Source organism: Pterocles gutturalis, unplaced genomic scaffold, assembly GCF_000699245.1.
Source record: "Pterocles gutturalis isolate BGI_N339 unplaced genomic scaffold, ASM69924v1 scaffold24816, whole genome shotgun sequence".
Taxonomy (NCBI): domain Eukaryota; kingdom Metazoa; phylum Chordata; class Aves; order Pterocliformes; family Pteroclidae; genus Pterocles; species Pterocles gutturalis.
The window spans coordinates 2,449-28,220 of NW_010103669.1; the positions used below are offsets into that span (position 1 = coordinate 2,449).

A 25,772-nucleotide genomic window follows, 5' to 3' on the forward strand; every position below is an offset into this window, starting at 1 on the left:
GAGCTTGCCTGTGCAAGATAAGTGGACCGTCTGTTTCAAAGACTGGTTTTAGTTAGACAAGATCTTTAGGATCAGATGTAAGAGCTACAATACCAGATATATCACATAGAAAATATTAAATATTATACAACTTTTTTGTCTCTAAAAGAATGAAAGTGATATAGTTCATCATCAAAAAGAATTGTGTTCCCCATACAAAGTAAATGCTTTTATTTCAGGTATGTTCTGGGGGGAAAAAACCAACATGAAGAATATGGTCTTTCAGTAGTAAGTATAATTTAGACTAAAAATTAAGAATTCAAAAGCATGTGTAAAGCTGTGTTTTCTAATACTAGGGAAAAAAACAGAATCATCTTGCAGTCATAAAAATTAGAGCAACAGCCTATGTCGCACATTACTGTTGCTCATCATTTTGTCCAGGTGCAGGACAACTGGCTTCATACTTTTTCTTCAAGCCTTTCAAATATATACGCAAACTGTCTGGATCCAATCGAGAATTTCTGGCAGTCTGAACCAATCTCATTGCTAAATGGTATACAGCTCTCTGTTTCATCATCTCAGGAGTGCTCTTCTGCCTCTGCTGTTCTTAAAAACATACACATCAATTAAAATATGACATCAATTACATTCTATTATTAAAATACTAATATTAGCTGTTTTCCAGCCTATTTATTTCTGATCTCTTGATTCTTGATTTGTACACCAACATTACATCCAATACTGTTTAACCCTAAGGAGTGCTTTGTGTTGTCACCTAACAGTGACCTTCAGTATTATCTTTTATAACTGGTTCCAGAAATACCAATTTTAATGAAATCTATTTTCATAAAACCGTAGGCACTGCTTATCTATATCCTTTCAGAAACTGAAAATCTATTTCAGTTTTATAAAAACTGTGAATTATAGTATTATAATTTTCTACTACATACCAAAATTTGTTTTGCAATATGATTTGTGATTTCCTTTGCATCCAAAATTATGGACGATGGTAGCGAAGAAACCTCTGCAGCTTTTATTCCTAAATGTATAAAACATAAATCAGGATTTTTGATGTAATTTTTTTTCCTACCTTCCACACTATGTCTGCCAGAATTAACTTAGCCTGTTTTTTAAAGGGTGAAGTTTTGGGGGTTTTTTTTTTGTTTGTTTGTTTTTGTGGTTTGTTGTTATTGTTTTTTGGGGTTTTGGGGTTTTTTGGGGGTTTGTTTTGTTTTGTTTTACTTTTTCCTTTGCCTGTGGCCCTGGCTGTTCGAGAAAATTCTGTGCTTCATCAGGTGCTTTAATACTGTAGGGTTGAAATGAAAAAGGGTCAAAAGCCCTTGCACTCTTTCTTAGAATGTGACTTTGCTCAAGTTAAGGTAAAGCCAAGACACCAACACTGAGTTACTAAAGGTCTCCTGTTCTCTGAGAATACTCTCTAAACATTTTTCTGAGCTAGCGGTGTCATAGCACCTGAAATTGAGCTTGTGCTCTAAGAAACTAATTCTGAAATACACATAAAGAAACATTTTAAGTCCAGTTTATTGAAGCTTGACTGGAATAATTTGTAGCCTTCAGTTACCACTAGCTTGCAAAAGTCACGTGTAGATAATTTCCTATTGATTAAATGTTACCTAAATCAAGGGTCCAACTTCAGAATCTAGCATTTGGAAACATACGGATTTTTGTAACTCTTTAAATATGTAGTTATGACTTATTGTCACTCCTTTACTGACCCGTAATCTGTCAATCTGTACAGCCTTCAGTATGATTTATTCTAAAGTCGAAAGAGAAGTAAACCCACTTTCCTGAGAACACTGATGCTGTCATGGAATGTCTCGAAACAGCCTCAGGCTGATACACAATAAAATTCATGTGCTTTTTTAAAGAAACTTGATTCCTTTTTGTTAATCCAAAAGGGCCAAGCTGCTGTTTAACTGATCTATCATGACTTATGGTAGACACATAAGAGTTTTACTTAACACAAACCTTGGCATGCACAGCTTTAAGTCTCTCCAGAACTTTCACTCAGATTAAATCAAGTCAAGTACCGTGCGCTCAGAATGGCTCATCTCATTCAGACAGCGGTGAATCGCTACTGACATTACTAAAATGTTTTTTCACTATGAAGTTTCATACAAGTTCTTCATACTACCCCAAACTACTGTCTCACTACATGGTTAGCTAAAGCACACGAGTATTTGGAATATATTACAGATCTGCAGTTGTTACTCTATGAGAGACATTCAAACTCAGCAGAAGTCAGCAGAAAAATACTGTTAGATGCCTAATAACTGAAACAGTATCTTATATCATCTTTCCTGAGTTACAGTCATAGTGGCATCTCTTACCGTAGTTCTTTTCCTCTGTATATCCTTTGGAGAGTGTGTAAGTGTAAGCAATTTTCTCCTTATTTCCAGCACTGCTTCTCACATGTTGCACTTCAAAATGGTAATTTTCCACATTGGGATATAAAGCATCTATATGACACAGTTCCAGGAAATGTGTAGCAAACAATGTAAATGCCTTATAAGGAAACAAGAGAGAAAAATTATTTTGGAAATTATCTTGGAATAAATTACAATAAATAATAAAAATTAAATGATCTCACAGATGTCCAGGTGTTCCTCCAAAACACTGAAAAGCTATCTTTAAAATACTAAAGTGAATTAAAATCTTTTAAGCGATGAGTTCTACCATTGGCAAGGATAATTCTTCCAACTGGGGATTCTCCCACTCCTTTCCCAAAAGAAGGAAAAGAACATCAGAAGTAACAGGAAATCCATGATGCTTGCAAAATTTGACGAGGGTGAATTTGAATGATTGTCAAATGGTTGCCTTAATACTCTCAAAGAACGTTTTGCCAAAAGCAGAAGCAACAGAAAAGATGTGAGCTTTTCAAACCAAACCACAAAAGTACCCTGAATCAACTCTGACAGAAAACTGAACACCTACACACTTCAAAAAGCTGACAACAACATGAGGTGAAACTTCCATCCCATCTAAAACCATCTTCCACTTTTCCAAACAGGCCTCTAACCTCTGACCAATTCATAAGTTGTACGGAACTACGGCTGTACTTGGGAAAGATAACAGCCAAAATCACCTTTAACATTCAAGCATAAACAGCTGTACTAAGCAAAACTGAAGAGGCTGGGTTATTCTCTTTCTAGACAGAAATGCAAGCTTGCAAGCAAGCTGGAAAGAGATGGCGACCAGCATACTGGTTTTGGCTGGGATAAAGTTAATTCTCTTCATAGTCGTTTGTATGGTGCTATGTTTTGGACACGTGACCAAAACAGTGTTGATAACACACCCACGTTTTAGCTGTTGCTGAGCAGACACGTTTTAGCTGTTGCTGAGCAGGGCTTGCACAGAGTCAAGGCTTTTTCTGCTTTTTACACCGCCCCACCTGTGAGCAGGCTGGGGGTGCACAAAAAGTTGTGAGGGGACACGGGACAGCTGGCCAAAGGGATATCCTCCCACACCATATGACGCAGCAATAAAAGCTGTGGAGAAAAAGGAGCAAGGAGGGACATTCAGAGTTACGGTATCTGTCTTCCCAAGTAACCATCGTGTCCCTGCTTTCCTGGAAATGGCCGAACACCTGCCTGCCGAAGGGAAGTAGTGAGTGAATTCCTTATTTTGCTTTGCTTGCATGCACAGCTTTGCTTTACCTATTAAACTGTCTTTATCTCACTCCACAAGTTTTTGCACTTTCACCCTTCCAATTCTTTCCCCCACCCCACTGTGCGGGAGTGAGTGAGCGGCTGTGTGGGGTTTAACTGTCTGCTGGGGTTAAACCACAACCACCAGTGAACTATCACCGTAATTCTTACTATTTACCGGTTTTGAAAAATATCATGTTTAGGCAAGAAATCTCTTCAAAACTGAAGTTACATTATAAGAAAAGACCGTATTTACTTTCAGTATGACAAAATAATTATAAGCTTTAAATTTTTTTCAAAACAGAATTACCTTTAAATTCAACAGATATTCACAGGCAGCAAAACAAATGCCAATACCTTCTTCAGCACTGGTGCCTCTGCCAAGTTCGTCAATTATGATGAGCGATTTATCATTAGCATTTTGTATGATATATGTTATCTAGGAAAATATTTAATGTGTTATCATTCCTATAAATGCATTTTTTAAAAACCCTAATAGGAATACTGCTGCTAATAGGAATACTTTGTGTTATTCAGAGGAAACTTAATGCAGAAATTTAATAAAATCTTCTCAGATCCACAAATTTTACCTTTTCACAGCTTTCAAATAGCTGACAGCTATAACCAAGCAAAGACTCATACAATAGCACTCTCTTTTCCATTAAACCTATCACTTTCCCTCAAAATCATATCAGTTTGTGAGAGGGAATTGAGACGGCTTAGGCTCCTACAAATAATCATTTAAGGTCTAAGAGCTAACAAAATGTTGAAACTACTGTCCAACAGAGCACTGATTTTCACTCATACTAGTATATCTTTTTATTTAAGATATGCCTGGTTTTCTGCAGTTTATCATCAAGGTAACAGATGAAAGCTGAATTTTTGGTTGCTTTTCCAAGTACACTCTTTCAGCAGAAATATACTAGTACAATTTTTATTAGCTTAACAGTAAAAATGGGCCTTGGACCCTGGATTAGCTATGTTTAATACCTCTTTCATTTCCTTCATGAATGTTGATGCATTTGTTTCTATATCATCATCCATACCTATTCTGGTGAAAATTTGCTCTGCGATTCGAAAAGAACAATACTCTGCGGGGACATAAGAACCTACAAAACAAGAAAAATATAAGTTTTCTCATATCAGTGTGAGAAATGCTGATTTGCCTGAATATGTCAGTGGGAGAAAAAAAATCAGTTTTACACTTGGTCTTTATGCACTGTAGAGAATGCATCTTATTCTATAAAGTTTCATAAGATTATGTTCTACCATTACTTTAGAAGAAAAAATATTATATAGATACCATAATTAGAGAAGCTTATCAGTAAAACCTTAAGTGATCATATGCCTGAAGCTGTGTGTCTAAAGGGATGCAAAAGTGAGAATAAACACTAGGATTAATTTACACTTTTGTAGTCACCGAGTTACTAATTCCAAGGAACCTTAGTTTCCCAAAAACATCATATTGCCTTTATCAGACTTTGAGGCTTATTAGTTTTATTGAAAAGAACAGGAAACCTCTCAAGAGACTTTACCGTCTCCTTTTTATTCAAATTAAACTCATGTTTTTGACAGCAGTTCCTGAAGAACTTGCAGTTTTTGGAGACTGGACCCACAAACACATAGTGGACAGATTTTATTCTCCACTGCTAAGCAGTTTCATTCTAGTAGAGCTGGGGTCAGCCTATTAGGTCTTTCTCCCGTGCTACCAGCCTTACCTTTAAGGTGAAAAACATGAAGAATTCCTGAGTATAGAGATGAGCCTCAGTTAGACTTTGCAAATACTTGGTTTAGTTTTACAATTTTAGTGACAGAAGCGTGCCGTATTTATTACTACTTTTATTTGAAGTAGTTGATTATTTATCTATTAATTCTACTTGGCTGCAAGCATGTTTCTCTACATCACTGAGGTATGCTCAGGTTCATCTATTCCTTTTGGATGATTAACACACACAAAGCCTCATGGGCATACTTCAAGGACACTCGCTATCGATCTAGCATACGGTGCTAGATCGGGTTAAGGTGCTCCAAAGAATTAAAGCACACAACTGTGCTTCTCCTAAAGACAGACTGGGAAGGCTTCCAGATACACAGACACGGCCCCATAAGTTTCCAGTGGCAGACCCAAAACCTTGCAGTGGCCTCTGTCAGCAGCACAAAAGCTGGCAGGAGCAAACAGACTAACAATTACCTGTTACTATTTAGATGGACTCTTATTCTAGAAGCCAAATCATTTAACTTCATAAATATTTTTAACTAAGAAACAATAAATGTGCTGCAGAAGATTACTGATACAGTACACTCTTACTCACCAATCTGTGCCATAATTTGACAGAGAGCAATCTGTTTTAGGTATGTTGATTTTCCACTCATATTTGGTCCTGTAATAATGACAAAGTTGTTACCCTCTGTCAGATATGTGTTGTTAGATACAGGTTTTTCCACAGCTATCTTTTCAAGAATGGGATGCCATCCCTGCTTGATCGCTAAAGTATCTGTAAATTCTGGACGAACTAAATGAGAAAAAGGATATAAAACATTGCAGAGTTAGTATGGAAATCTTTATATTATTAAACTAATGCATTTTGAAATAAAGTAATTCTTGCAGAGCAGAAGCCAAACTCTGTGGTCCCGATTCCCCAATTTTTACTCTCCTGTAATAAGCAAGACTAACATGCAGCACTTGGGAAGAACTACCAGCCATTTTCAGGTATAGATTCTGACTGTCATGCAGTTCTTCATAATATATTACTACAAAAAGAATCCCATAGCTAACAATTTCTAAATTAACATTCCGTGTTTAAGTTCCATAGTAAGCAAGGTTGGACTCCAGTAATAAAGAAAAATACAAAGAGTGAAACTTGAAAAGTAATTATAACAGAAAAACGGAAAGCCAGTTGCATAGCTAATATATTTTTAATTCTTTTTAAACTGCTATAAGCATATCAAGTACACAGGTCATGAACTCTGTTACTGCTATATATGACCTTATTATATAAGCATGAGAAAAAAGTAAGCATCATTCCTTCTATGTTTGTTATATTTTATCATATTGAATATCTAGGTGTATACTGTGCCTGCATAGATCCACTTGCTACTGGGACTATCGGTATGTATTTCTGTCAGAATACAGTCTTTACTGAACCTATTCTGTATGCCTCCTCTTTGTCTACCTTAATGGCAGTACTGGCTAACAAAGAAGCGGTGTTAAATCTGGTGGTCTGTTTAAACAGAGCAGCCTTCAAGAAAGAAGTGCCAAAACAGTTTTTCAGGTTTAAACACTGGGGAACCCTAGTCACCTGGTGTAGGTTTTAGTCATTTAATGACTTAGGTGAGAGAGTCAAGTGGCAAAGGGGACTGAAAGCTACAAATGACTGTCCATTTCTTTTGGTGGATACACATTCATGCCTGGCCATGCAAACTGCAGGTGTAGATGTATAGGACAACCTACGTGGCTTTGGTCTCATTACTGCTGAAGAAAACTTGTGCTCTGATTCATTTGTCAGGAAAAGACTGTGATGCCTCAAGCATAGCAGTTGCTGCTCAGTTACATATCAATTAATGTGCTACGACTGGAATCATCAGCACATGAAGATTCACAGTCCATACTGCAAAGCAAACTGATCCTGCTCATGAACTGGAATTACATAGCAGCATCAGTGATGATGAGCTAATATACCTGCTGAGATGGCTTCCAGACCTGATTTAGTATCTACACTGTATTGTACTGTAGGTAAATATCTCAGGTCAGCACTAATTGAAGACAATGTGCTCATTTGTATGTTGCAGAACTGGGCTAGGGAAGAAGGATGAACGATATGCAGGTAAGCACATGATCCTGGGTTCCTCAGAAGACTACTTCCAAAAATGTCTCGAAGTGCTACAAAAATTGAAGCAGGCAAACAAAGATAGCCACATATTTTCATTTATGGTATATACTTAATGTTGTTCTACTTATATTATCTCATGCCTTTGCAGAATAGAAGTGTAAACTCAGAATGTTCAGACTCGTGCTTTTGAATAGAATTGAAAAGACTGGCTATGAAGGCTTACAGTTGCTAACTGTCAGAATGTCATTTCAATTAATGGAAACACAAAGAAGATCAGCACAAAACTGGCAAGGATAGACCACAGACGCTCACCTAAAGAGACCCAGAAAAATAAATGACATGAGCTTAGCAATTGGAGAACCAGACAAAACAGCCTGGATGTTCTCCGACAGGAGGGTCTTTATCTGGCCCATGACAGAATCAAAGAACAAACTTACCATAATCAGAAAGAGTGCAGGCATGGGCAAACGAAAGCAGCATGTCCAGCATTGACACAGTGTCAGACAGCTTGTATAGGCAATGAATGTGTTCATAGATCTCGTTCAGTAGTTTACACACTATTCTGAAAAAAAGACACTGATTTAGTTGTTGCGCAGTACATATAAAATTTACAGAAATAAAGCACGTTAATAATGTTCATACTGCATACATTAGGATGGGAGGTTATTCATGAAGTGCAATCGTCTCTGCCAGATGCAAGCAAATGTATAAATTTCTTTGAAGCAAATTAAGATCCTATACCATCATATCAGATCAAATTCTGCTATCAAACACAAGACACATAGGTCAAATACCAACAGCTCAAAAGAAAGCTCCACAAAGAGAATCAACTAAAAATACATCTATGGAATCAAATGTGTTTTATTAACACGTCAAATGCGACTCTTATTCCCTTAGGTCTTCATGTTAATAAAGCCCCCACAGTTTCTAGAAATAATTTCCATAATTAACATGCAGCATTACACTTAGTAAGTCTTCTGAAATAGACAGCAGGGCAACATGACATGCAACAAGGACAAAACACAGAAACAGACAATTCTACTGTAAATGCAAGTAATGATTTTGCATTACAAAACATTCATTGTGTCATTTTGTGTAGATAATTCACCCATAAAGATTTAATAAATATGATGGCCACCCTTATTAATAAACGCCTGTGTATTTGTAATCACATTTAATACAATACACACTTTGTGGGGTTTTTTTGTCTCAGGAAGCACACTTGATCAGTGTCGCTTTGGATTATTTCTGTAAAAGTAGCCAAAACTTAACAGAAAAGTAGCGTTAAGAAAACCTGTAATTAGCTGTTAATTGGACAAAAAAAATGTAGTTAGTAAATATTAAATAGCTTTTAAAAGTCTTACAAATAGGTCATGTGATATATTTCTCTCAGGGACTCCTGACATCTTTCATTCATTTTTATTAAATCTGCTGAAGTGAAGCTATATGTGTTTTTCATTCTAGTGATCTACGGGGAATTCAAACAAACAATAAGAACTTGCCGTATTATCACAAACAAAAAGTTTCTAAAAAGCAAACTGGGAACAATATGGGGAAAAAAGGGCAGAAAAAACAATGCCTGATCTCATTTTTCCTATATAAACTCTTATGAAAAATCCATATAAGAGAATGCAGTTATCAGCAAGATATGCAACTTCATATTTACACGCAACATAATTGCATGTAATTGGACATTTCTGACTATGTTAAGTATATGTAGACACAGGGCAGTTATAAAAATTTACTTCTACATATCTTCACTGGAATTATTTTAATTGTTGCTTAAGTTACTGTATAATGTGTATTTTATTAAGGTATTATACCTTTTATATACATTAAGTATACATACATATTATGAAAAACATATCTAGTATAGATACCTTTGTAAATTCTGAAGGAAGTTGTCCATTGGGTAATGTTGAACTATCAACATTCATCTGGATAAAAAATCCACGAGCAGAGCTGAAACTTGTTTTCATTGGTAGGTTGTACTTTTCTGCAAGTTGTGTTATCATACCTACACACCACAAATAAAGATTTGACACAAATTACATACATTCACGTGCATACACATACATACATATTTGGGTTGATACAAAGATGCATACTGTTCATGTGATTTATAGGCGTTGAATGTGTCGGGTAAGTAACGTGACAAAAGGCCTTAGAACTGGGTCTCCAGGGAGTTATTTAAGTAATGTATTAATGTAACAAATCTGGCTGCATAAAGCTATTGGGAAAAAATTCCAGTGGAGAGAATCAAATAAATTCATATGTTCTTTAACGACAGTTCATGCATTTGACCAACTCCCAGGTGGGCCAACTATGGAAAGGAAAGTTTGCTCAAGCTCAGTGTCTGATCAGTAGACAGAATATGAACTGCAGACAAGGGACTCTCAGATTTTAGCCAGTTCATGATTCTAAGCAATCTTCTTTCCCCAGACTGAGGGTAATGCTTTAAGTTTGTGATACTGCAAAGAGGGTACTAGTGTCGTATTCCTGTGAGAATAAAGGATGGAGTTACTTAGTGGTGTTTCCCTGCTGCTCATTGCTCTAAGTTTGCCCACTCTCATGTTCCAACCACTCACAACCTAGACTCAGGACATTCTGGATATAGAAGCATAGAATGCTTGGGGTTGGAAGGGACCTTTAAAGATCATCTAGTCAAACTCCCTCTTCCAGAGGTAGGGACATCTTTCACTAAGACCAAGTTGCTCAAAGCCACATCCAACTTGACCTTGAACACTTCCAATGATGTGGCATCCCACAACTTATCTGGGAAACCTGTTCCCGCATCTCATCACCCTCATTGTAAAAAATGTCTTCCTCGTGTCCAACTCAAATCTACCATCTTTCAGTTTAAAACCATTGCCCCTTGTCCTGTCAATACAGGCCCTGGTAATAAGTCTTTCTGCCTCCTTCTTACCAGCCCCCTTTACATAGTTAAAGGCTCACCACAGCCTTCTGCTCTCCAGGCTGAACAACCCCAACTCTCAGCTTTTCTTCACAGGTGGTGCTCCAGCCCTCTGACCATTTCTGTGGCCCTCCTCTGGACTCGCTCCAATAGGTCCATGTCTGTCTTGTGCTGGGGACTGCAGAACTGGATGAAGCACTGCAGGGGGGGGGGTCTCACCAGAGCAGAATAGAGGGAGAGAATCACTTCCCTCGACCCGACCTGCTGTCCTTGCTTCTTCTTATGTAGGCCAGGATATGACTTGCTTTCTGGGCTGTGAGCACACACTGCTGTCTCATGTCCAATATTTTGTTCACCAGTATCCCCAAGTCCAGTATGCCACAGGCCTTCTCTGCAATCCATTCATCCCCCAGCCTATATTGATGCTGGGGATTGCTCTGACCTAGGTGCAGGACCTTGCACTTGACCTTGTTGGACTTCGAAAGGTTCGCATGGGTTCACTCCTCAAGCCTGTCATGGTCCCTCTGGATGCATCCCTTCCCTGTAGTGAATCAACTGCACTATCTCAGCTTGATGTCATCTGCAAACTTGCTGAGGGTGCACTCAATCCCACTGTCCACATCATTGATGAAGATATCAAATAGTACTGGTCCTAGTACAGGCCCCTGAGGGACACCACTCGTTACTGGTTTCCACTTGGACACTGAGCCATTGACTTTAACTCTTTAGATGTGGCCAACCAGCCAATTCCTTATCCATCTCATATCCGTCTCTCATTCCTTAGTCCTTCCATCAAACCCATCTCTCTCCAATTTACCAACAAGGATGTTGTGGAGGACCATATCAAAGGCCTTACAGAAGTCCAGGCAGACAACATCAGTACTCAGTCTTGGAGTCACTTAAGAGTTTAATCCAGTAAAGAGGAAAAGAGAGAAGAATCCCTTCTGCAAGCACGTGGACTACAGTGAAAACAGGCAGGGGGAATACGTCTGCTCACGCAGAAATCCTAGCAGCTAACAAATTTTGGAAGATTTAGGAAATAAAAAACAATAGCATCTGTACTTTTCACCGTGTACTACGTAGAATGTAAGACTAGAAGAAAACAGAAAGCTCACAACATGTGACAGATCCTAAAATTTCTGACACTCTTTTAAGTTTACAATTACATAGTAAACTAAGAAGATGGTCCTTCAGCTAGACATCAACTTTTTATGCTAAATAAAAGGACATCCATTTCAGAAGATAATTTTTTTTTCTTCTATTTTGACTTAATGATGAATAGGAATGATGAATACTAAAGCACAGGAACAGACATTATGCTAAAATTCCTTTTGTTCGGATTTTCCAACTCTTAATAGCTTGGCTAAAGAGTAGAGCGCAGGTAGATCAAGACTGCTTAAAATACAAAGAACTCAGCTATTTTAATTCGAGAAGCTAAAACAAAGATTAACATGTTTTATGCAGAAAGTTTTAGCTGGAATAATTCTTTATGTTACTTTCAGGGGATAAGGAGCAACAGTTTTAAATATAGGAATCACAATATAATTGTTCAACTTCATTAAAATAAAACTGAGTTTTTATCTACAAAAGGAGAATCTCAATATGTATCTTAAAAGTACTTCAGTTACTTATCAATGACAACCGGTTTATACTAATACTAAATACTTTAATACTTTTTACATGAGAAGGTTATAATACATATGATTACTTTGCTTCTATATGCCAGGTGCAATGTACTTTGAACTACAAGTGAATAAAAATCTTCGTTTAGAAATACCTGCTATGTCATCAACAATTTCCGTGTATGTTCTACGAGCTATGTCAAGGAATTCATTGATGTTAGGCTTAACAGCATAGCATTTCTGGGTCCTCATACTCAGACATCCTTTTGTGTACCTTGTATCATCATTAATTACAGTTGTAATCTTTTCAAGTATAATTCCAAATCTGCAATATTAGTTGTATCACTGATTAGCTACATAATACTTTCCAATTTTTATTTGCAATATCATCCCAAAATTAGAGTATTGCACGTAACTGAAGTAAATTATCTACTGTTAAAACCAAACACTAAATTTCATGTCTCTTTTCACTTCAGAATTAAGTATGACGATACCCAAGCTTGACCAAAGATATAATTCAAATCTTTGGGAGATATAAATTATTTCTCAAATATACAGGCAACTGTTGTTTTTTGCATTATTATAGGGACACTATGAAACCACTACTTCTGTCTTCTCAGAATTATTTCTAATGGAGTGCAGTTTATCAGCAATTGCAGTATCATAGCTAACTTTCTGTTTTGCTTTTTTCCCCTGTATTTGTTAGTTGAAAATTAGAATTTTTGACAAAATCACTTTTAGGCAAAATAATTGAGCTATACTTGTAACTACAAATCAGCAAAGATGCAACATCTTTAATCTCACTGATATTCTTAAGAAAAATGAGAGTTTCTAACATCCTAGCTGAAGTGTTATGACAGTACCTTGTATCTTCAAGAGAACTGTAATAAGCCTTTAGCAGTGGTGTGTTACAGCTTCTTAAAGCAGCCTGTTGAAGATTAAAATATGGACATGAACAGTTATTTCTTTTTGTAGCCCTTTTAAAGGACTGAAAGTTCTTAAATTCACAGAGGCTTATTAGCAGTTGCATGAGCAGCTTATGGAATCTGAGCAGGAGTTTTAGTTAAATGTTTGTTATAAAATCAATTATTCAGGTAATGGTAGGAATCCAGTTCTTAAGAGTATTACACTCAAATGCACATTTTCAATTGGCTTCAGAGTTAACAGACTATGTTGGCAGTATTGTGTTCTGCGAGATATAAAGTAAATTTTATTTTGGACTCAATGATCCTTATTGGTCCCTTCCAACTTGAGATATTCTATTCTGTATTCTATGAAATTTAACGAACTGCATTGTATAAAAATGGACAAAACAGTCTGTATTTGATTAAAAAAAAATAAAAGACACAGACAGCTTACTTTTAAAGGCTCCACAAGTTCTAGAGTATGCTTCAGGTAGATTAAATTAGTTATTTTCGATTCAGCAGTTTTAACCTGTTGAAAAATTTTACAAATATTGGAGGCGTTTGTATGCCTGCCTGTTTATGAAAGCACGTAAGAACTAACAGAACTCATACTATTAACTGTAACAGGTTTACACTTTTAATGATAATTGCTACAATACTTTATAAGCTCACTCTGACAACTCTATGTATAACTGCATAAAAAAATGCTTACCTAAATTTTACATTGCCTACTGTGATAGTTTGCCTATCAGTAGCTAATATTTTCATATGCCTGCACAGATAATGATTGACTCTGAGAACACTCTGCTAACCCAAGCCGTGAAAGCTTCTTTCCTCTTACATATATACATAGCTCTATATAAGCTCTACATAGATTGTAGACTCTTTCAAAGCAAATGTATCACAATTAAGAAACATAGCCTTTTCATAAATGCTGTTAAACACAACATAATTCAATTTACTTATCTTTGGATGATATATTTACATCCCATGTAATTTAAAAAAAAAAATCCAATAAATGTTTACAAATTTAACTTGCAATAATGACCTCTATTCAAAATGCTTTGTCTACATACACATTCTACCTTGTTTGTATGCCCCGTTAATATCTATGATAAAGAATTTAGCTGCTGATTTTAGGGCACAGCATAAGCAGTACATATGCACTGTTGTGAGAGGATTTTAAGAAACCAACATAGATAAGCACACAGTTTCATTCTGAAGAAAAGCTAATGTCAGTTCTCAACATGAACATAGGAGTATGATGGTGTGTGAAATCCTTTCTTGTTCGTATATAACAACTCTTTACTGTGCTGGAGGGCATCTCTTGCCTTATCTTACCTTTTATGCAAAGTTTTCTGTAAAAGATAGGACTAAACAATGCCAAATCTATGAACACAAGAATCATAATCTGTAAATAAATGTGGGGTCTAAGTCCCATGATGGAATCAGACATCAAAAGCACAGATATGGTCACACGTGAAGAGCTGGTATTTCGGGATGGAATGTACCATTGCTAAAAGAGTTCTATAGGAACTTTAACCAAACTGGTGTTAAAAGTGGATCTTTCTACATGCTGGACCTGAGGGTCAAAAGGAGAAAATGAATGAATACAATAACAGTTGATAACTCTGCTATATGTTACTTCTTTATGATTCAATAATGACTAAAATACAAGCCTACTCTTTACAGCATCTGAAATTAATTTGTCCAGTCACTCTGTCACCTAAGGCAGGATGATTCAGAAAAGTGGCTGACTTTGTTTATGTGCTAGAGACTTAAGTCCTGTGGATTTCAGGGTTATGTCAGTAGATCAGCCCTAGTTTAACTGTTGTATTTCCTGGAAACTAATTTAAACCAAACATACTGATACCTTCTCTCTGCGAGAGAAGGAATCAATCTGTCACATGCCTGTAACTTCATCAGGCATAGAATCTATTCAATTTGTTCTTCAGCCGGGTGACCAAGTAATCCAGAGCAGGTGGTCCTTACCTCCACCAAAGTTGGATGTTGATTCAACTTCTAAGGATCCTTCACGATTGAAACAAGAGGGTCTTTTAAGGAAATCTGGGGCGGGGCGGGTTGTCCAGATACCTTTAATTTGCTTATATATGCAGATTTCATAAGAGTAAGTTCTTGATTTCACTGATGACCTGATTTTTCAAGTAGCACATCTCAGCTGATTGTCCTCCTTAGGATGAGAGAATGCTCACATTGAACATACCGCTCACACTTCTAGTGACTGAAACTGTAGCCTTTTCAGATTAGCACCTATTCCGTTGACTGGTGGAGCATTTTCCAATGAAAATTTTTATGGAGTGTGGGAGTGGAACATGCTGAATACATTAATCTAGTATTTGATAGAAGCAACTGAGTTAGCACTTGATTTAACTGAAAATAAACTGGGGACAGACTGAAAACACAGCAGATGTACAGATAAAGGCATCCAGGTCTGCCAGTTTTAGTCATACAGCTGATCTTTCATTCATGTTACAGATATCTACAAGGAACACTGGGAACAATAAACATTGAGCTCTCTGGATATGCCATTTAAAGAGATCTGTCTGCATTTATTACAGTCCTGCTGTACGTGAGTCTGTACGTGATTTAACTGCCACTAGACAAGCCACTTATCTAAGCATGTGAGAAGACACTGGGAGGTAAGAGAGATGTAAATATTGATGATGCTGGCATGCCAGCATAAACACAGGCAAGCATAAGCCTCGAAAGCATTGTCAGAAATATCCTACTCAAGTACAATAGGCAAATGTAACTTAAAATGGAATGGTTACAATATGCTTAGCAGAAAAAAGTTGAGATTCAGTTATCACAAGCTCATTGTGGTTAACTGTCATGCCTGGTCTCAACCAAGACCCAGTACATGTACTTATCCTGTTTTGATATTTGTATTGCATGTGTTAACTTGATTGATACAGGAAGCAAGGTCTGATGAAATAAATAATCTTTCTTTGAAACATGTTAATAGTCCCTAGGATGGAACGACCTCTTATACCCCCTTCAGTAATTTCTGTTTACCCACTACTTAAGAACAAGAGCTGACCTCCAGTCTAACAAAGACACACTGGCACACTGAAGGAAGAAAAAAATTGTTAAAAACGTTTCAGTGTGATTTTCAAGGTGAAAGATTCAATCTGTCTCAAGCTCCTAAAAGATTCCAAAGGGGAAATTTGCTATAAATACTGAGGAGGAAAGAGGGGCTCTAAGGAACTTTAATCTGAAGGTATATGCAGTAATTCTGCCAAAGGTGATCTGTGATGGAAGCTTTCTCTGCTGGTCAAGTTCCTCCCTGCATTCTAATATATGCAATGAGGCATAAGGCACTCATACAGACTGAAACCATGGCTGACACTGTCAAGTGGATAAGGGATTAAACACCTACAGAAGCAGATGAAGTACTGCTTGTCTTTCAACTAAACTGCGTTGTTGTAAGCATTTATAGCTTTATTGTATAGTTATGCTTTTGTGAATAAATGCTTTTATCTGCTTTTCATTTTGGTCCACCTTGTAAGATGTGTGATTTAAGGTAACAGATAAGAGCAGGGCACTCCTGTAATCTGTAACACAGGACCCTGGGAAAACTTATGAGCAATCAGTGCAGCAACACATTACTTATTCCTTGCGTTCGATGGTTAACAGAGAAACACGGATCAAGCTGAGAACTGGACACAGAAGGGACTTCCAGACTCTATTCATAACCTAGCTATCTTTCTCTGTGTGCTTGAGATGTAAGGTTCTCTGGCTGTGAGAACAGCCAGTGTCAGGGAACCTTCTGCCCTATCTGGTACTGCTTATGCTGTACAAGTGAGCAGATTGTTTTTCTGTCAGCTCATTGTTGTTCAAAGGAAACAACTCCTGCTTGAAGAAGTTGCACTTGGCTCATACAAAGTCTGTGTCTTAGAAACTAACGGGTAAGTAATTCCCATTTCTGGCTTTGTATGTTTACGCAATTGACTTAGTAATTGAATACAGATTTAAGTTTATCTGTACTATAAGCACAGCTGAGCAAAGTCAGAGTGCTTCTTATGAATCTTTTTCAAAATAATTTTTCAGGCAATAAAGACTCATTTCTATTGATTTGTATTACCTGAAAACTAAGAAATTATTTAGTTTCTAGTAAGAAAGATGCTTTATTTTCTTTAGGCTGTCAGCAATTGTATTAACCTCCAAAAAAATCAGACAGTAAATTCCTGCTACACACTTTTTCCTCTTATGCTGATGTGAAGAAAATTCCTCTCTTATCCTAGTACTGTCGAACAGGATGTACAATTATGAAGAATAAAGGTGTTGAGTGATGAAAAAGTAAGCATTTTTGGAAGTCAGTTTGCATAAATTAAGATTAATGTGATACTGAAGCAAACACAAATTTTTCTAGCATTCTACTGCTGTAAAATAAGGTATACTCTCAATCTACGATAACATTATTCCATGTCTTCTTAAGGTGCAGTCTTTTTCTTATCATGTATATTTACAGATATAACATTTATATATTGCATGTTATAGCCCAGATAACTGATAATCTAAGGTGTATTCAAAACATACCGTATCCTGCTTTGGAATTTGTACCAAAACTGAAAGTAGTTGTTCTGTATCCAGGAATTTTGAGATGACTGTAAAACAAAAGTAAACAGATCAGAAATTGAACAGAAATTGTAATAAAATCCATTTTTTTTAAATGCACACAATAACTTAGTGATCCTTATGTTAATCTTTTTCTTTCATTCTATCTTCACAAATTACCTACTGGGGAAAAAAAAAGCAGGTTAAAAATAGCTGTTATCTAATTTATTTTGTCATAACTATACTGGCTATAGCTAAGCATGTAGTGATTAGTGTACAGGTAGACATATCAATTCAGCAATATTCTGTTAGATTGAATAACATTTCTCTTGTGATAAAGATCAAAGATTACATGATCTAACTTCAGGAGGACTAACTCATGCTCTGGTACTGTATGTTTTTTTTACATTTGTCTGGACCACTATGTTTTATGAAGCAACAGAAAGAAATATGCATACAAAAGTGTTACATCAGTGATGCCTTTATTTGCTTTTGATGTATATATTTTAATTGTATACTACCAACATAATGCATATCTAGCCAGAGACATAAACAGACAAACTCAAATTCTTTGAAAAAGCTATTGGCTCACTGACTTCTATCCACTTTACCAGACAAATTCAGTTTCCTGAGAAAAATACTTGGAAAAAAATATCACTATTGTAATAAAGATTACTTCAGAAAACTAAATGTCCAGTATAAGTGTCACCTTACAAACAATTAAAAAATACTTTTCAAACATATTGAGTCACACTGCACACTTCCATAGATCAGAAGAAATGTGTAAGAGGAAACATAGTACTATGTATTAAAAATAAACTACTACCTGCTTGAAGACCAAAAAAGAGCTCCTCATCCTGGAGTAATTCCTGAACACAGTCCAGTCTTGTGTTAATTGTTTCGGCATCAACTAGAGGCTCCAGGATATTGGATCTAAGTCTTCGACTTCCACCTGGAGTTTTAGTGTAATTCAGGACACCAAAAAGCGTGTGACTATTCCTTTGAAAACAAAATACATGGGAAAAATACCCTCAGAAAAAATGAAGATGGTAAATGTCAAGTGACATTTTCAGGTAAGAGCATCCTACAACTTTCAGGCATGCTTTTGGGATGCTTAGCACCTCCCTATTTGCCATGTTATTATAGGAACTCCAGCAGTTTAAGAAGTCAGGTAATATACTATAATATTAGCCCTCATCGTTTTTAAAAGTATAGGAATACATTTGTACTCGGTATTTTCCTCTTTTCTTGTAGTAGTATTCCATTCCTACTGCAGTGGTGCAGTTCACATTATTCCTCTCGAGCTAATTAAAAACAAACAAACTAATCCTACAAAAGGAGACAAATTGTAATCTGAGATCAAGTATTAATCAGAACATTTCATTAAAATTCATTTCTGAAAATCATTTAAAATACTTAGAAGTCCAAGAGAAGTAAGCTTTGATTTTATTTTTTTTAAAAGAACTGCCTTACAGTCCATACAGGAGCCAAACACCATGCTTATGATTTATAAATATTATTTTCACGTTCATGGCTTTTACATGTCACATATCCCAGGGTCTAACACTTACGGGTTGAACATATCTGTTTAAAATAAACAGCCTATATTTACATCTAGTACACACCTAAACAGTTTTGGAAACACGAAATGTTCAGTGCTATTGTCTAGAAAGGCCAACAAAAAGACTGAGGCCAGATAAACGTACTGATTGAAAACAGAACTTGAATAGGAAGAAATCTGATAAATGTACACAAAACACACAGCATAAAGATAGATAGATAGTACAGAAACTCCTGAAATACCATGCTACAAAAGAACAAAACAATATTAGAGAATTAAAAAAGAGGGAAATTCAAAACCAGTTTTATTAGGGATATATTGACCACTGCCCACCATTAAGCAACTGAGGACTCATTCCCCTATACAGGAAATTAAGACAAGCCCCTCCAGAATTCATACTGGCGCAAGAACTTGATTTAGGTGTTTCTGGTGTGTGCCTGTACTATTCACTTTTACCTGTTAATATTTGATCCAAAGATATCTAACCAGGCTTTCAGGGTAACATCTATGCAATGGAAATAGCTGTGTGTGGCCTGATTCAAACCTGCCACTGGGTCAGTAACAATTCTGCAGCAATAATGCTAAAAAAGAGAATCTTAAAGAGCAGTTTACTGTTGCTCAGTTCCTCCTCTGACCTCCTTCCTCTCAAAACCATCTGTGGAATCAGGAGCAGCTTTCACAGAAACATTGCTCTAAATCTACCAATCCTAGAGTGGCTGGCTCCCACAGCTACACATGAAGGAATGGAACAAACAAGGAGGAACTGGGGACAGAGCAAAATAACTCGGGACAGAGCAGAGAAACTGTAGTTACCTCCCACCTCTGAAGAACAGATCTGTGTACACTGTTATCTCCACAAAAAAAACTGAAAAACATGGGAGAGGGAGGGGGCCAGTGGTGGAAGGGTAAGGATGATGGATGTAGTCAACAATGTCCCTGCCCACCACAGATGGGTTGGAACTAGATGGTCTTTAAAGGTACCCTCCAATCCAAGCCATCCTATGATTCTATGACACTTCTCCAAGCAGGAAGCTCTTACAAGTAATACTTGGAGAGTCAGGAATCTCCAGGCTCCCCTTTCTATGCCAGGGTGGACTTCTAAACACAGGTGGATCCCAGAACATGGCAGGAAGCAAAGTGCAAGTTCTAAGTCTTTCTCTTTCTAACAAGAAGGATAACAGTCTTGAGAAGGTAAGTCTTGCAGCTTCTTCTTCCTGGACAGCAGGTGAAGGAAGTGCTCCAAGTATTGTTCTCATTGTGGAGAACTGCCATGCAATCAAGTACCACATTGCATATGGCCATCATTACAGAAATTACTTTGTTTGCCACTATTCCTTAGAGCTAAAGGAAAACAAAACAACCTTTCAAGCCTGGAGTGTTTATCTTGTGTAAAATGAATAAAACCTAGGCATTTTAATCCAACATAAGCAACTTCTTGTGGAAATGTCACCTCTTTCATTTCACAAACTGCGAAATCTAGAAGTCTGAATAAAATATAGACATCAATGTAAAGACGACTATGTACCATCTCTTCCCGCAACTCACTTGCAGGATTTCCTATGGTAGATATTTTGTGCTGACTTGTAATGCATTTCTCTGTCAAAATATTTTTTTTTCTTAAACTCTGAATGGTATATAAGTTCTGTCATACAGCAATAATTACAATGGTCAGCTCTGACACAAACATCAAGGAAGCTTGGTGAAATACAGCTTTATAGAAGTATGATTTATAAACTTAAATATTCTTACCGAGAATCTCTGTTATTAATCACTAGTTCAAGATTTTGTGCTGATGATGAGTCTATCATAGCTGTTTTCTCACTCCCCTGGAAACGCACCTTGAGTGATTTAGGAGCATAAACTGAATTTTGAATAAATTCAACATATTTTAGCAAAGCTGCAGCAGCTGCAAGACAGTAGTACCTTGGAAAGAAACAATCTTTAATGAATATTGAATGGTGCTACTTAAATACCATAAAACCCAGCAGTGCACTACAGAAATCACATTCACACTCCAGCTTGACGACTACTGAGACTGATAGCACGGAAAAAGCAGAATGTTTTAAGCATGCACTAACCCATGTATAGTGCACATCTACGCATGCAAATCAAACATCCACTAATGTTTGTCTGTACACTCAACACCCCACACTATACAGCTGGTATTGTTAATGTGTGTATTTCACTAGTTACATGTGACTTGAAATGAAGAACCCAGGTCACCAAGTATCACTACTTAGAATTTTTGGTATATGGAAAATATTTGCAGAGGCCAGAAAAAAAGGCAATCATAGCAGTTAAGTTGCATCTTTAAGGAAAGAATGAAAAGGAGAAAGTGGAAAGCTGTGAAAATTAAAAAAGAAAATCTGTAACCGACTTTCTATTTAAGTTTCCAGATATATCAGAAACACTGGAGGGCTAAATGAAAGAACAGCTCTGTTACAGTTTTCTAACTTTTGCAACAAGACATAGACTTGTGTATGTATGTAAAAAGCTGTTAAAAATTTATCTGGACACATTACGCTTTTCCTTATTTAAACATACTTTGATTGAACCTCCATGAAAATGGTGCTGAATTCAGACGCACACAATTGTTCTATGTATTCCAAACCCTTTGTTTCATTGAAGTATTTTCTTTGGACAGTTGTAAAAGTCACATTCTGTGAAGATGGGGAGAAAAGCAAATAGTTAAAAAAGTTAGAGAATTTTCCATCAAGACAGATTTCTCTATTTTTCTAGTGGTATGTGTTCCAATAAAATCTATCACCAGATTCAGCGATCTGTATAAGTATTCATTCTAGCTTATTAGCACAAGCGAGCCATGCTATTGTCACACACGTTTCCTCCTCCTCGGCAGCAAGGACATACTTTGTAGTAGTGCATACTAGTGCTTTGAGCAAATTAACACAGGCTTTTTCTTGGATATTGCTTTTCCTCTCAAGAACGAGCTACTCCAAATTTTGAGTTTAACCTGGATTTTATTAAAATCAATGACTTTTCAGGAAGACTTATTTTCATGGTAGCATTAAATGCTCACATTCAAACTGCAGTTTTCCCTTGCCACAGTTTAAGCCCAAGGGATCATCATTAAGCCTTCAACGGTAAATAGAGAATGAAGATATGCAGTTCACAGTAACTGAATGTGTGCGATGTGTGAGTGATTTATGCAAGAAAAAGAGGAGAGAGGTCAGCAAGTAGAGGAGGACTCAAAGGAGCCATGAGCAGCATAGACATGGAAGCAATTCAGGTAGTAACTAATACAGGTTTTTAAACATTCTGAGGCTTTACTACTCACAAATTACATATACTAGTTCATCTCACCCTCTTTTACTCTGCCAGGGCTCTTCTCCTGTTCTGTGATACATTAGCCCCATCTATTTATCAGGTTGAAAGAAAAAAGAAGGAGCAAAGGAAAATGCTTGATTTTTTTAACCTCAGAATCTTTCCTAGGTTCAGTATTGCTTCAATTAATTTAATGCCACAAATACAAAACTTTCAGGTTTAATCAGTAATATGCTTATCTCTGTAACTGACAGGACTAGAACTAGCAGCGTTGGAGCTGCACTTACATTATTCTTGACCATGGTAAAATTAGGCCTGAAGATCACAGAAAACACAAAATCTGACTGCATTTGAGAAGTTGTGGAAAACTCTCAAATCAACCATCGTATAAAAGTGATCAACAGGAACTGTAAAATTCTTACCCTGAAATGCTCTGTTATAAGACTGAACAATTTTGTTGTGTTCCCTGCATCACAAGCAGTGTTTGACATTATTATTTCTAGTGGTGTCAATATCTTGAGTTTAGTAATAACCTGAAAAAAAATTCAGAGTAATTCAATAAAAATCCATATATAATCTATTTTTACACTATAATGAACCAGCAATAATTACAGAACCCTTATATTTTAAAAACACAGTTCCAGTCTTGCAAGTAAAGAACAAATTTTCTCCTAACTTCTAATGAGACAAATTTATCTTTGTCTATAGACACAGATATATAAATATACATGAAACTAAATTTTAAAAAACAGAGGTATCTATCCCCTGTTATTTAAACATACAAACATGCTTGTCATCAAAGCAAGAGATAACTATCCAAAACTATATTCCATGGCTATGATGGGAGAAGGACTTATTTTCAACAGACGACAGCTTTCTAGGCTTCCAGCTGAGAAGTTAATGGTGCTTGAGAAAATGAAGAAATGCAACAGGTCATTTGGTCGATGAAAAATATTTGCAAGTTCTACTACCATGTATTGACCAATGCTCTTCAAAACAAGGCATCTCGCTCCCACATAGCTCAAACACAATTTTTTTGCAGAAAGGCTATTTTTCTTCTGCAAAACATTCTTTCCTCTTTATCTAAAATCTGAGGCACAGTGAAGAAAACAGCAGTCTTTTCAACATTGTGCATTTTCTAGAACTTGTTATTTTCACTTTTGAGAAATTTCTTCTACAAACCAGAAGTTTAACTTCCCATTAGTCATAAGCTTTTTTAAGAAAGAAAGTCACAATAATTAGCTTTTCAGGGACACAGAAATTAGGTATGCAACAATACCTTGGCATAAGTTGTATTGTCTGCAAACTGTGATAACATCACCTCAGGATTTTTTAAGTCAATACTGGCCATTCCTACTTCACCTCTGGCAAGGCCTCTTCCTTCCACTACAGCTACAATAACCGACGCAGCAGCATGAGCAGAGGCTGCAGATGAGGATGTAACTGTAAAACAGTTCCATATATTCAGTTACACGCCACTACTTTACATTCACAGAAACATACTTTGACATTATTTGTGTTTACATTCCCATATCCATGGAGAGCCCTTTCCATTTATTAAACTTAGTTAAAAATTAAAATCCTGGTTGTTGAGCTCCTTACTTGCCACGCCTGACAGACAAGGCACACTTTCCAAAGTATGAATATCATACTCTTACACTAAAAGACAGACTGAACACATTCATTTAAGATTGTCAGAACTAATCACATTTCTGTAGCAACTTAATATACAGTTTCTGAGTCACCATCTCTGTACTAAACAACATGTCAAAGGGCATGGCTATTATTAAACATTTGCCATTTTAAATTCAAAACAATGCACAGCTGTTACCGCTAGTTAAAATCAGGTGCATTAATTGCAAAGAGATACTGTAATATTCCACTAAAAGTACAATTCTGATCGAGGTAGCTTAGATCTCGTCAAATTACGGGAAACAAATGTCTTATATATAAATATTTCACCTAATTTTAGGATAAACTTATTAAACTACACTAAAATATATATATCTACAGCACGCCTGAGACCTAATAATTTGATTTTAATTTTTAGTGATTTAAAAAAAAAAAAAAAAAAACCAAACATTTTTCTTGTCTTAAAATTGGTTTGGCTTAAATTTTGCAAAATATCATCACAAACTCAACTAATCTCATCTCCTTCTTGAAGTATCCAGCTGTCTCTCCGAAACACCCCTTACAAAGATTAAGTGTGATTCCCAATTCCCAGAGTAGTCACAAAGAAAACCTTGGATCACAACAGCTGTAAGAAGTCACAAACTTCACGTTACTTACATTTTGCAAAACAATAATTCAATTCAGTAGCAAATGGAGATTGGACAATTTGAAAAATGTCTGAATTCTAACTATATTGGTAATTCATACGGAAATGCAAAGCAAGTGACAAGAGGCTGGCAATACGAAAACATCTACTCAGTACCTAAAGTAGTATTTTCCCTTATGGGTGCATCTGTCATTGGCAGGCATCCCCTATAGTGCAAAACACATCATGTTTTGGGGTTTGAATATATTTCAGTATCTTACTGTATCACATTAAAGTATGTTTAAAGTAATAATGTTAGTTGGAAATGTAAGTAGGACTATTTCCTTTAAGAGCTGCTAACCTTACCTGAATATCCCATAAGAGGGGTGTGGCTTCTGCCAGCAGATCTGCTAGAAGAGCGGGGTGTTTTTCCTAGACACGCGCTATTCAAGCCTCGCACAGGAGAGGAACTCGCGAGATTCAGTGCACTAGTGTTTTCTACACAAGAACTTTTGTCCCCAAAATATGATTCTGAGGAGGGGGAAAAATAAATTAACTTTTGAAAACAGACACATTAAATTGTATATAATTTAACTGAAAAAAAATTAATCTGTTTTTATTCAGAAAGCAATATATAAACATACAGCTTAGAAAACTTTATTTTTCTTACTAGAAGTAGAGATATCCAAGCAATACCCTTTAATGTAATTCTATAAAAAGCTCTCCAAAGTAGTACAAGTATAAAACGAAATTAAAATCAGTTTGCTTTGAAAACAAGCTTGTATCAATATGGTAATTTTCCACAATGACACTACTTGCAGCACCAATAAAAATCTTTGTTTACATTGTTGGACTGAAATAATACAACAGAAGTCACTTTACAATGCATAATTTCACATTCCAATGAATTCTAGATTTATGAAAGAATGCTGTAAAGTCAGCTCTATCTCACAATTGCCCATCAGTTTTAAAATCCGTATCTGAAACTGCATGTGTTTATGAAAACTGTATTTTTTTAAGCTGAGCATTCTTTTTAGAAGAAGGACAATAAAGGGAAACAAAGAACCATGCTGAAAAACTCCTCTGCTTGAGAACATTCTCCCTCTGAATTTATGGAGTTCAACTCTCAGAAATTATACAATAATCTGGAAATTTTTGTTATCTGCAGTTTCTTTT

At 36.3% G+C, this 25,772-nt stretch overlaps 1 protein-coding gene across 1 annotated transcript; it reads right to left on the minus strand.

Moving 5' to 3' along the window:
* Positions 1-398: 398 nt before the first annotated feature.
* MSH4 (mutS homolog 4) lies at positions 399-25,127 on the minus strand (the record flags this gene model as incomplete). Its single annotated transcript, XM_010086801.1, has 19 exons — positions 399-580; positions 930-1,018; positions 2,331-2,505; positions 3,958-4,086; positions 4,638-4,756; positions 5,960-6,160; positions 7,915-8,039; positions 8,842-8,945; positions 9,358-9,494; positions 12,169-12,338; positions 12,877-12,941; positions 13,373-13,447; positions 17,479-17,546; positions 18,323-18,495; positions 20,807-20,980; positions 21,602-21,717; positions 22,762-22,872; positions 23,619-23,782; positions 24,963-25,127. Coding segments are annotated over 19 exons (2,542 nt in total), but the record flags the coding sequence as incomplete, so codon positions are not given.
* Between the last annotated feature and the right edge of the window lie 645 nt (positions 25,128-25,772).